General features: G+C 32.1%; 1 protein-coding gene across 1 annotated transcript; it reads left to right on the top strand.

The window, feature by feature from the left end:
- The first annotated feature begins 3,916 nt into the window (after positions 1–3,916).
- On the top strand, positions 3,917–9,277 carry LOC18037552. The gene is made up of 9 exons (XM_006427704.2): positions 3,917–4,344; positions 5,776–5,985; positions 6,141–6,243; positions 6,335–6,414; positions 6,501–6,578; positions 7,072–7,163; positions 8,345–8,456; positions 8,667–8,792; positions 8,892–9,277. Exons 1-9 carry the CDS (start codon positions 4,102–4,104, stop codon positions 9,006–9,008), a joined length of 1,161 nt encoding a protein of 386 aa, XP_006427767.1. The 5' UTR covers positions 3,917–4,101; the 3' UTR covers positions 9,009–9,277.
- Positions 9,278–13,853: the final 4,576 nt, after the last annotated feature.

Raw genomic sequence — 13,853 nt, forward strand, 5'->3', positions numbered from 1 at the left:
AGTTGACGGCCAAGCACCCACTGTAAGATTCTCTCGTTCTACAATTTTTTTTTTCAAATTAATTTGTGTTTTCTGATCAATTTTTTGAAATGGTGTAGCAAGAGGGCCAGTGCTATTTCTCTGTTACTAGTTAGCTGAATCCTTATATTTGATCTTTTCTCAGCTAGTTTTGATTGCTATATAATGCATCTTACTATTTTTCTATTAAATTATATCTCGGTACTGTATATGTGAGTATCTGTGTCTCTTCGTAAAACATTTGAGGCCTCCATGTGTTAAGAGGAGCAACTTTATGAGTAATAATTAATGTCTCTTATACTAAAAATAATTTTTATTTTGCAGGAAAAAACGATTAACCTTTATCTTGAATGGTACAAATATTGGCCATTGACATCACAAGGGAATATTATCAATTAGGTCTGCCCATAATTGAGGAAGTTGGTGTTGCTCGCAAAATTGATTTTAGAGAAGGCAATGCTCTTCCTCTTCTTGATCAAATGATCCAATAAGAAAGCACAACATTCCCCAAAAAGAATATTGTTCTTTCATATTAGCTTACAGCTGAATTGCTCATGACCAATCATCAACATAATCTATCATTATATTCAGGAAAAACATCATGGGACTTTTGACTTTATCTTTATAAATGTTGACAAAGATGAGTACATTAATTAACCACCACAAGAGGATTTTTGAGCTTGTGAGGATTGTGGGAGTGATTTGCTACGACAATACCCTATGGTACGGATCTGTGGTGGCACCATCTGATGCAAGACTGGAGAAGAACATCAGATATCAGGGATTTCGTGTTGGAATTCAACAATACCGTGGCTATTGATCCAAATATCGAGTTTTGCCAACTTCCTTTTGCCGATGGGATTACGTTGTGTCGCCGCATTAGCTGATCATCTGCGGTGAAAATATGGTAAGGGGTAAACGTTATAGTCGAAAGTGCATTATTAAAGTCAGTGCATGCGGTCTTATCAGAGATCATAATGGGGCTTGGGTGGCCGGCTTTGGAATGAACATTGGATCGTGCTCGGTTACAGTGGCTGAGCTTTGGGGCCTATATCAAGGTTTAAATATTGCTTGGCAAAATGGGATCCGATGGTTACAAGTTGAAGTTGACAGCATCTGTATTCTCCAACTAGTCACCACCCCTACGATCACAACTAATGAGCTATCTCCTTTGATTAAGTCAATTAAAGATCTCATTAGTCGCAGCTGGTGCATTACCATTAATCATGTTTACAGGGAGGCTAATTTTGCAGCGGACTTCTTAGCCAACCATGCCCTATCTTTTTCTTTGGGTCTTCATTTGTTCCCAAATCCTCCTCCTGGTATCATTGCTTACCTTCAGCATGACATGTATGGGGTAGCTTACCCACGTTTTGTTTGTCCTTAGCTCTTTTTAGAGCCCCTTTGTATCAAAAAAAAAGTCAGTGCATGTGTTACCAAACGGTCGTGGCTCAGTTGGCGGCGCAGGCTGGGTAAGTGGGAAGAGCTCTTGGGTTCGATCTCCACTAAACACACCATTTGGAAGGGGTAAGGAGCCTTAACTGTGACTACACCTCGAATCTGGATTAGTCGGGGCCCAATGCGGTCGCCGGAAATCGGGTGGTTTAAACCAAAAAAAAAAAAAGTCAGTGCATGTGTTTGAAAGTTCTGTGTAGAGTTAGAAAAAATTGTCCGAGTGACTTCTAAATAGTTTTATTTATTTTTTTAAAAGAAAGTATAGATTTCTAAATCTAAAGAATAAGCTATTTTAATTGGATCGTCCCAAATTTTCTTACCCTGCAAATTATTCTCAGACGATGTGGAATTATCTCCTCAATTAAACTTATACAATGGTATACAGTTTACATTTAACTGCTCAATTTAGAACTTTAGATACTTTGTTTTTATCCAATTGATGAATCACCAAATAATTATTTATTGTCACTTGTATGGAAACAATTGATTTTCTTCTACAGAAGATGTAGGGTAATCAATAGATAAGAATATTTTCAATACTCCATTGATTCTTAAGATACATAATAAAGAAATAAATTATATCTACGTTGATTCTAAGAAAACTCGCAAATCTATGGTATTAGAATGCATTGATTTTATGGAATACTGACAAATAACAAGATTAGAATTCAAATCAAGAGTTTATTCTAAGAACTAGTCAATAACAAATAACAAATAACTGTTTGTAAAAATTACAACAGACACTTTTTTATACAATTAATTATGACTTATCCCAATTTGAATAAAAAATATGTTTTAATAAGACTTATGCTTAAATTAGGAACTCAAATAAGCTACACCTAAATAAAAAAAAAATAAAACTATGAATAAGTAACCAAATTAAACTAAACTAGAATACAAATTAATTAAAACATTTCTAAATATTATAACCTTCAATCTAATTAGGATTTCTTCAATCTGCTTCAATTATTTTTATAAACTCAATTAATGTGTAAATGATACATAAGATGCTTCATTAGTTAGAATACAAATTAAATTGAAATCAACTGAGTAAGCATAGTAATACTCGAGATTCAGTTATAAATTAAATATTTTATTTTATTTATTATATTCAGAGTAGATATAAGTTGACTTATGTTAGAGATATTCCAACAATAATATATGATAGAAATATGAGTTAAAATTGATTCTTTGAATTGCAAAATCAACTAGAACAACAATACCGATTAGCAAACCCAACAGTGATAAACAATAGTTTGAGAATAACAATAAGGTTGTTTAACCCAAAAGTTGCATTCAGAAATAGAGAATTTTGCACCCATGAATCAAAAAGTTGTATCCCATAATGTTGAAGTTGTTAGCTAGTCAACAAATATAAATTTATCAAGGCATGCGTGAATCACTATCCTTAAGGAAGATTTTTCAGTGCAAAAAAGGACACAATTCAAAGTGGATTGACTTATATGATATAATAACACAACTGTAAGGTTGTATTCTAAGCAATGACAATTTAAGTAGCAAAACAAAGAAAATTGATGATAAAATATGAGAATAAAGTAGAGAGGATTAATTATAACAATTCATCTAAATTTGGGACATTAGTATTTTGAAATATCAATAAAATTCTAACGATATATTAGGACAATATTACTTGTGTTGCATAAGTTAAAAAAGAGTACATCAAAGGAAATAGAACCAAATACAACGTCTAACTAAAATTTTTCTACACTCATTAGCTCCAACGAAATTAGAAAAATGATATCAAATAAGTACAATACACTAATAACTTCTATAGATCTATTTACAAACGCTTTACTGACATAAGCTTTTGAAAAACTAGTACGTAACATTAGCATGCGTTGGCTCTACAGATTATAAAATTGACATATGTTATTTTAAGGAGGGAGGTTTTATTGAGGTGTACTAATCAAGTCCAACACTACTTTTAATATCATAAAAATTATATGCAAAAACTTAATTAGGTATATGTTGATCGGTTCTTTTTTTTTTTTTAATTAATTAAGCATCAAGTTATTGTATTATACATATTTTTATAACTGTTATGATAATAGATCATTACACCGATATTTATAATCAGATATATATTTGGGGCTTACATTATTATATTTTTATTTTATGAAGTACATACTTAGCCAAATACCCATCACGGAAGAGGGGATATCTCTACTCCACTCGCATTTCGTAAGGGAAAAAGAAGTTACAAGTAATTTTCACACAATTATATTTAATTAAGGGAGGTTGAATCAATGAGAACTCGAACTATTGTCTTCATAGTCATGCGATCGGCCCTTGTTATATGGGACTTAAAGTGGGCATTTTATTGTAAGGGGTATTTTAGATTTTTCATTCTTGAATAATTGTCATATTTGTGAATTAAATGACTGCCGTGCCATATTGTGCAAATTTTAACCACCCACGCAGCCGGTGCAAACTCCGTCATTACAGTCTTCCTTTTCCTCTCACGACAACCCCACGCTGTCAAAACGAAAATTTTCCATAGACGCACAAAGCCCTTCGTTTTAGACTTTTACAAAGCAAAAACCCTTTGGCAGCAAATAATATACAAAAGCTCTCCCTGTTGTTTGCTATTCCCCTTTCTTTCTTTTGATGGAATCTGTTTCAAGTTCAGTTCTTAATAAACCTTTACCTTCTCCTTCATACTCTTTTGCAAAGTCATCAAATCAGCGAACTGGGTCTTTGAAATTCAGTGAAAGCTCTCGTTGTGCCGCCCTCGGTCTTCGGCTTCGCATTCATGCTCAGGCGCGTGAAGTACCCAACGAAGGTGAAGATGACAAGCCCTCGGATAACGGGATTGGCTCAGCTTTTGGGGACGCTGTCTCTTTATCTCAGGTGATTGGTTTTTTAAATGCTCAAAACTTGTTTATTTAAGTTTGTTAGCTGATGCTTCTTGTTTAATTTGGTGCTTTTGATGTGCCCATGATCTGTGAACTCGGAATAGTTAGATTTTTTTTTTGTTTAATAACATGTATGGGAGAATGCCTGGAGACTTGCAACAGATTCAATTATCGATCATGAATGAATCTGTATTTTTTTTCATTAAGGACTTAAAAAAACTGAAATTTTCTTTTGGCAAGAAAGTAGTTGAAGGATGTGCTTGAATTTTTGCTGGGTAATCATCCTACATTATTGAGTTTGTTCATAAGCATGTTGAATGTAGATTTGGTCACCCGTTAGTAGTAGAAAAAAGAGTTCCTTTTAGAATAGTATGAACTTGATTGACTTGCGTGGTTGTTCTATTTTGGGAAGACAGTTGTATTATATTAGTACGTTGCAGAAACAGTGATACTTTAATTTCATGTCTAATGGGGTCCATATGGTAGCTTATTGAAGTCAAGTTTATTGGTATGTTAATCTTTTTCTTGACTTTTTTTTTTCTCCACTTTCTCAGTTGTAGTTGCAAAGAGATTGCTTATGATGTTTTGAAGTAGCAGTTGTGCCATTTCCGTGCATGCCATATTATGTATGCTCATGGCTAAAGGGTCTTTTGGCAGAATGACTTTTGCTTTTGGATTCAACAATTGTTTAGATACTCCTGGAGATTCCTATTTACTTTATTAAGCACATTATACTTTTTCCTAGTTCCTTTTAGCATTTCACTGCAGAAATAGGACATGCTGTGTTGTTTTGGAGGTGTAATTATTGTTCAATTGTGCAGCCATGCTAAGTGACCCAATTCTTGTAGAAATTCACTTTTTTGATTAACCAATATTTGATGGCTTCCTGTGTATATCTGTCATACCTTGCCTCTTCACCAATGATGTTCTTTCTTGTCTTGAATATATTTGTGTGTGGGAGACTAATGCCTGTGACTTGCAATTGCATCAAGTGACATTAGACATGTTCTGAACTTGGATTAGAACTTCTATTCAAGTTATTTGATTCAGTACTTTTTTTCACTTAATTTATTTTTCTTGTCAATGGTATTTGGTGCTTTCCTCTGATTTATTAATGCTGCTAAGGGATAGTAATGAGAAAAATTTTATGTCTTCTATAATTCCATAATTTATGAATCTTGGAAAGTACATGAAGCAATTTAGGAAGTTGCGGAATTGCTTCTTGTGATTCTAATTCTTTTCGTATCTTTCCAAGAATGCCAAGTTATTTTCTGGGTTGTGAAGTGGTTTCTTTGATGGCCTTCTAGTTCTATTGTGCTCCTATGTAATATCTGCAACATTTTTTTTCCCCACGATATAGACCATTAATGGATGTATCAGATGGCTGCTTCGGCTTAGTAGTGATGGCTTCTCTCATATTTTGAAGGGTAATACAAATCAAAATCCGAGTGGTGATAAGGATGCAGATAATTTATTGAAGATAGAAACACCTCATGTGGTTCCTCATGGGAGCGGAACAAGTGGGGGAACACGAGCTGGACTTTTTAGAACCCCAATATCTGGTGGAGTGCAGAGTGCAACTTCAGCTCATGGCTTACCTCGACCAGCCTTAGCAGTTCGCAATCTAATGGAACAGGTATTTGATTTCTTAGTATAATAAATCTATACCTGTTTGGTATTACTCTTTAAAGGAGCTGAGTTTGGTTACACTCAGAGTAATTACTTGTACTTTTATTTTCATTTAAATATGAATTGAAAAAATTTTAAATCTACCCTTCTTCATGATTTAAGGCCAGGTTTGCTCATCTATGTACTGTAATGTCTCGGATGCACCATCGACGAGAAGGATACCCATTTGGGTCTCTGGTAGATTTTGCTCCTGATTCAATGGGGCGTAAGTATTTGGATCCTTAAGAATTGCTTAATTTTGTTTTCCTTTTCTTCAGTACAATCTATTTTTGTCTTCAATATTTTTATATTTGCAGATCCAATATTTTCATTTTCACCATTGGCCATCCATACACGGAATTTGTTAGCTGACCCCAGATGCACACTTGTTGTGCAGGTTAGTTATTTAGTATTTTGCACTGTGTTAGGAGTTCCTGCTTTAGTTTTCTATTTATCAATTTTATTGACAGCTAGGATTAATAGATACCTGGATGGAGCGGCTTATCCAATGCAAGAGTAACTATTTTTGGCGACATCTTCCCACTTCCAGAACATCAACAGGTTGTAATTTATTTCTTTCTTATTAATTTTTATACTTTTTAATAAATTTCTGGATATGCCTTAAGAAGGTCGGAAATTGCTTTCTGTTCTTTAGCCATAGTCATAACCGCGGAACACAATGCATTGTACAATTTTCAGTGAACCAATCTAGCTTCATCTAGCCGCTTAGGAATTATTATGCTTGGAGCGTCTAACAGGCTTTTTCTTGCTTCCTTTTTCTTCACATTTCACCAAGTTTCATACATTCAATTTAATGCTATGAGATTCATTTGGGCTTGCTATTTGCCATTGGACCTGTTTTGAGTTGGTTGAGCCCTATATTTCTTCTCAGATGGAGTCTGTTGGGCAAAGAATCTTTTTGCTTCTAAATTTTACGACAGACTTTCAGACTTTCAGTGGTTTGGGGGAAAGAATGCATCTTTGCCACTGAGGGTTCTGTCACTACTGCTGTTGTTTATAGTTTATACATTATAATGCCTAGTTCTGTTTTCAGGAATGGGCACATAAACAATATATCGCAAAACATCATCAAGGACCATCTCAACAGTGGGGTAATTTCTACTACTTTCGGATGCAGGACATAAGGTTTGTTTTAATTATTTATTTATACATTTTTATCCTTGAGTTTATTTTGGTTTTGTCAGTGTTATTTATGTATATTTTCTATATAAAAAAGTTGTAAATTTTCTCTTTCTTTGGAATGCATATCGAAACTGATAGTTTAAAAGTGTTTAGATTCTTGGATTTTAAAGCTTGGATTCATCTTAACGTGTGTCTATATTTATTAATTATTTAAAATATATATAGAGAGAGTTTTTATTTGGGGAGGGGGACGAGGTGTGTTGGCAAACATTGTTCAAAATTTCTGTTGGCTCATTGACTGAATTGGATTTCAAGTCTGTTCTCTTCTGCAGAGTTTCTAACTATCTTTGCAGCCTATGATGAAAGAGCTACAAGCACCTGGTCTGATATTAAATTGACCATGGGATTTTTTGTGCATCAGCTCAATAGGAAAAACCGGGCTATTACGGAATGGCAAACTTTTGAAAAATGGAGGAGAGAAGATTTATGGGCATTATACAATCTGAGAGCATAAGTGTAGATTAATGTTTATTTGTTCTCTTTACTTGATCTCTGTTAATTTATTAATTTGAAGGATTAACAACATTTACACGCAGGGAGATATATAGAGGGAGTTTAGATTAGCTGCCACTTTAGTTTTCACAAATTATCATGCGGATTTCACTTTGAATGAAGTTCGCATTGTCATAAATTCTGTAGATAAGATGCATTAGCTGAGTTAAATTTCTATAAAAATTGAGGTATCGTGTGGATTTGAAAACAGCTGTATTGTGGACCATTTTTGCTGGTTGATTACTGGGTGCAATGACTATTGAGTTGAAGAACTCCATTGTAACTCGATAGAACTTCTACTGATAAAACTCCTGCTGACAACTTTTTATTCTTCAGTGATGCTATCAACTCTATTTTACTAATCTCTTGCGCACAAGCCTATATTTTTGTGGTCAAAATATGGTGAATACGAACTGTATCTTAATATTTTCTAAGTGTTATTTCATTTCTTTTGGACTCTGTCTGGCTGGTGTCATAACCTGCAATAATCTAAATTTTCTTTTTGTTTATTTATTACTTTTGTTATGCATTTGTATGTCAGAAGTTCTTTGTTTATCCTGGGAGAACTGTCAGTTATAAGTATGTTTCTTGTTGAGATGAAAGTTTATATTTATTTTTCAAATTTATTGCAGTGACATATATTTCATTGGAGGCTTTGGCACTGTTGCTTGGGTCGATGTCAAGGAATACGAAGCCCTCTTGCCTGATAAGATTGCAGTTGAGGGTGGCGAGCATTATCTGAAGGTGAACTCTGTCTTATTAGTAGTTTTAATAAATGAAACTTCGGACATTTAGAGGATATGAATTTCGGTTTGTATTAGTCTTTGTCCCTTCTCGTGTATTTAATTATTTGTTCTCCTTTTGTCTGTGAAAAATGATGCACAGTACAAACAATTTTACAGGTTGATACGAATACCTGGGACTAATTGGATTTTTTACTTACTTTTATTGTAGGAACTCAATGCTGCTTTCTCAAAGCTGCTCAAAGAGCTCTTATCGGCGGAAACTGAGGTTGATGATGCTGCTATCATATCATTAGACAGCAAGGGAATTGACGTACGGGTCCGTCAAGGTGCACAGGTATCTATCCATCCACAACTATTCATATAAATTTTCATGAACTTCCAACTCTTTCTTTGCTTTTGTTTTGATGCCAATTGTTTTTCCTTTTCTTTGCAGTTCAATATACAGAGGGTAACCTTTGAAGACGGGCATACTGTTGAAACACTGGACGAAGCAAAAACCGCTCTCGGGAAAGTAATAAAGAAAGGGAAAGTGCATAATTTGCAGCAATAAAAGTTAGTTAGTGAGTCCTTTGCTTCCCAGTGAGTCCTTTGCTTCCTTCCAACAAGTATCAAGTATGTAAGATGGTGAGCAGCGATAACTTCTTACCATCACATTGACTAATCGCTGATTTTCTTTTTCTTTGGATTTTAGTTTGTTTCGTTGTTTTAATGACTTGCAATAGAACTTTGTAGGGATAGATGTTTGAGAAGCTTGCAATATAACTTTGTAACCATAGAAGCTGTTGTATGTAAAAGTAATAAAATTAAGGGTTATTATCATTTCACTATTTCAAAAATTACCAAATATCAAATGACTACAACAAATATTGTCTCTTATCATTTTCCTATTATATTTTTATAAAAATATTATTTTATTACTTTTTTGTTATAACCGTTAGTTGACCAGTTAATTGACTAAAAAAAATACTAATTTGACCCTTCGTGATTAAAAAAAAAATTTGAAACTTATTTACAAAATAATTTTGTAATATATTTATTAAAATGAATATAAAATACCAACATAATTCTTTTTGTTGGAATTATGATATATGAATTACAAATTTGTCTTATTATTTTTTTAATCATGAAGGATAAAATTGGTATTTTATTAGTCAACTAACGGTTGTAACAGAAAAGTAGTAAAATGATATTTTTATAAAGATATAATAGGAAAATGATAGAAAACAATAATTGTTGTAGTCATTTGATATTTGATAATTTTTAAAGTAGTAAAACAATAATAACCCTAAAATTAACTATCCTATGCCTTGCGCTTTCTCAAGATAGCACAACCAAATGGTTTCATTTTGCCAGATCACATCTCTAATACTTTTGTCATATTTGATACAATGACCTATGAATAACTTACAAAATCTTTAATTTGCAGAGGAGCTATGAGATGATGCTCTGCTTTTATTTGGTGTGAAATTATTCTTACTTATGTATCCCTTCAATTTTGAGGAATTCGTTTCAAGCAAGCAAGAGGGCAATTTTTTTAATATTAAACGGTAAACATCACATAAATCAACCTTGCGATTTACTTTTAGGCCCCTTACATTTTGGGGAATTCAAGCAAAAGGACAATGCAAATAATTTTATTTTGTGAACGATTAATGCAAACAATCTATTTTGTGTTGATTGTGTCCCCTTTTTTTGAAAGAAGAGGGGTAAATGTTTGTTTAATTTTTATATTTTAATTTCAGTATCTAGTTAAGTTTTATATTTTGAAAAATACCTTAAGACACCTTGTTGGTAATTATATTACAATCATATCTTAACTTTTTCTTTACTTTTACAATAATGCTCTTGTAATAATATTCTTGGAGATATTAATGAAATTTATAACAAATTAGTCTTAAAAGTAAAATAAAAATTAGTTATTTTAATTTTGGGATTATTGTGGTAATTAATTTTTTACAAAAAAAATTATCAGTAAGATTGTTGAAAAGATATTAAATATTACTTTAAATTGGCTGTTATTAATTTATTTATAAGTAATAATTAGTAAGATTGTTGCAATGGTATAAAAAATATCAGTTGTTTCGTATATTTATTTCTCGATTTGCTAATAAGTAATTATTAGTTAATTTTTTAATTAATTTTTTTATAGATTAAACAATTAATGTTAAAAATATTGTTGTAAAATGTACTATTGCAAAAGTAAAGAAAAAATAAAGGTAAAAATGTAATTTATTTAATAACATAGAGTATTTTAAGGTATTTTTTTTTAATTATAAGGAATAAATGAATATTTAAGTTAAATAAATAGATTAAATTGAGTATTTAACAAATTAGAATTGCGTGTTATTTGTGGTAGAACAAGTTGTGAATTTCTTTGTTGAAAGACGTCAAAATTCAAGTTGTCAGCTCGAGCATCCATCAAGTCATTTGGATGCTCATACAAAATAAAATAATTGGTTTGGATAGTCAAACCAAATTGATCATTATCCGTTTAGATGAGAAGATCATTTGGATGGTCAAACCAAATTGATCATTATCCGTTCAGCTCCCCCACTTTTGTAGAGCTGAATATTTGCCAACATGTCAAATCAAAGCGGTAAGAATCAAATTCATGACTAATTCTACAATGAAAAATTATCATACAATATGGTGTAACAATATAATAGCTTTACACTATTACATTTTCTAGTATTATATATATTTTTCTAGATTTTAATAAAGTTTAAATTTTTAGATTAAATAATTTTTATTAATATTTTCTTTTGATAAAATATCAAAAAACATAGATTTTAGTATGTTGAAAATAACGGAATGAATCGCATGTCACTTGATCATTGATTGTTATCGTACAATCCGACCAATAATCAGTTGATACATAATGTGTCGCGCACAATAACATGAGCTATGACACGCACATAATCAGTATAAATCAACTTTTAGGTTTCAACCAATATTATTAAAATATAATATGACATTTCACGTAATAAGATTAGATATCAGAAGTATCTAGTAGTTAACATTACTCAGTCTTGACAACTGGTTGGAAAAAAAAAATTGTAATGCGACTTCACTTTTAAATTTACGTTTGTTCAAAGTAATGAAAGTCGTAAAGTTAAAAAGGATAATAAAATCTCTGTGATTAAAAGGATAAGGTTGTGCATCCACGTCACAAATACGTTAATCATGTTTCACAATACAAACAAATTTTCATAAATGAAGCTAATTTGATTAAAAAAAACACATTTTAATTTTTTTTTTAAAAATAATAAATTAAAATTTTTCATAATTCAAGGGCAATAAGAAGTTGTGGTGCACCTCAAATGCTTTCTGGGGTTTTCGATCCGTCATCTGCCTTCACTGGATTGATTGGTTAGAGATAATGCTTTCTTCTAAAGGGAATAGGATTTAGGTCTTAATTTTGAACTGGACACGGTCTGTGAACTCGCCTTCTTATTTAAGGTTTGGAGAGTTAAGGCCTGCAAGATTATCCTGGCATTGATATTTGATTGATTCGGCTGGGATAAATAAACTCATATTGAGACTTTGACTGTTGCTGACTTTCGAATAGTGCTTTTCAACTTAAACAATAAGAGTAAGGTATCTGCTGTAAGATGCAGTGTACAGATAGGAAACTAGGGCTGGGTTTTTTCCAAGCCCATGCCCAAGCGCATTTTAGTGGAAGTTTGAGGGCTAGGCTTTCATTTTTTCTAAATAAAAAATTTAATTGTTGTAAACTTAAAAACGAGTTAATAATCAATTAGTTATTATAATAAACGATGAATTAAAGAAAATGAACATTTTAAAATAAAAAATGAAGTAAATAAAAGCTTAGAGATTTAATTTTTTTACTATTGAATTCTCTAATTTAAGCACCCCTCTTAATTAATTAACTCTTAAGAGATAGTTTAGTATTACAATTTTAGATTTTTTGAATCATTATTGACTTCTGAATCAGGGATTAAGTTTTATTTTTTATTAATTTTTAAATTTTCATTTATTGTTTTAATTTATAAATTTATTAATTTTTTTTAAATAGAGAGCCGAGTCTGACCCGAGTCTTTTTTTCCTTAAACCCTTATCTAGGTCATCATGTAAAGGTCCAGGCCAACCTAAGCTCCGGTCGGTTCGAGGCCTTTTTGCCCACCCTAAGTGTGGAAGTAGATTATACTAGTGAAAAATAAAGAATCGAGTTTAGGATGTTGCTTCGGTATCTAACATAGTGATGAACCTAAGAAAAAGCTTTATTGAGATCAAATGCTTAAAATTGGGTGGTGAATTAAAAAATACTACCATTACAATTCTTTGGCGTTTGGGGTGGGTGCTTAAAGATTTAAGGATATTGAACTGAGAATGAAGGATTCTTCCAAGTTAACTAAGTTGTTTTAATGGTGAGGGGATAGCAAATATGGCTAGTTTAGGGTTTCTTGATGTTTGACTAGATGGTAAAGATGGCCAGTATAGGATTTCTTGAGGTTTGACGAGACGGTAAAGGTAGATAGTTTAGGATTCTTGAGGTTGAAGGAATCTAAACTAAGGTTGTTCGTTCAAGAAAGAGAGCATTTCTTGAACAAAAATGGTGGATGATTGTAAGAATAGTTGTTTAAAGGCTATTAAAGGTTGCTAAACGACTTTATTGGTAAATATTTGAGAGAAGATTACGATGTTCTAAAGACCTTGATAACTGTGTGTAAGGTGCTCTATTTATAAGTTTTGAGGAAAAAAACTCAGTTAATAAGACTTCACAATCTTATTCTTACAAGATTAGCAAAAATCTTCATGCTATAAGATATGATTTCGAAGATCTTTTCCTCTTTTACATGAATAAATTGGTACTTTTCTATTTAGATTAGGATCCCATGATTTACGTCTTATTTAGGGTTTGTTGGCCGTCAAACATCTAACCTGTAAGGGTAGGAAAGGTACTAGGCTGTAGTTAGTTTTAAAGAAGACTTCTAAAAGATTGCCTAATATTGCACTTAAATATTGTAACAGTTTGATGCAGCCACATGGTTTTTGTTGTTTTGAACTTTCAAAGATAATTGGTTCTTCACTAACGCCTTCCACTGGTCATTTCCTTATGGGTTAAGGTCCCCTAAATGATCTTGGCAAATCGATATAAATTGGGTCTCACTTTAATGTATCCATGCCTTCCAAACCATAGCCCGTAGTGATTGTCCTAATACAATAATTTGGGTCCACCATGGAATACATATTTGATGGCTTAGATTGAAAATATATGAATTGTCTTCAAAACCTAAGAAAAAAAAATACAATCAACTAATGGAAATATTAGTTTTCTATCATACAAACTTTTTAAAACTATCTAGATTGAAAAATATAAACTTATATTAATAATGCTATGTTTATTAAGTTGGGATATTTAATTTATATTCCA

This window comes from Citrus clementina, unplaced genomic scaffold (assembly GCF_000493195.1).
Source record: "Citrus clementina cultivar Clemenules unplaced genomic scaffold, Citrus_clementina_v1.0 scaffold_7, whole genome shotgun sequence".
Lineage (NCBI taxonomy): Eukaryota > Viridiplantae > Streptophyta > Magnoliopsida > Sapindales > Rutaceae > Citrus > Citrus x clementina.

What these genes read in the sequence shown, in the direction of transcription:
- LOC18037552 (XM_006427704.2), top strand. Translation starts at nt 4,102, where the DNA reads ATGGAATCTGTTTCAAGTTCAGTTCTTAATAAACCTTTACCTTCTCCT. An exon ending in CACTTCCAGAACATCAACAG is followed by an intron (nt 6,579 to 7,071) that starts GTTGTAATTTAT and finishes TTCTGTTTTCAG; the next exon opens with GAATGGGCACATAAACAATA. An exon ending in TTTCGGATGCAGGACATAAG is followed by an intron (nt 7,164 to 8,344) that starts GTTTGTTTTAAT and finishes AATTTATTGCAG; the next exon opens with TGACATATATTTCATTGGAG.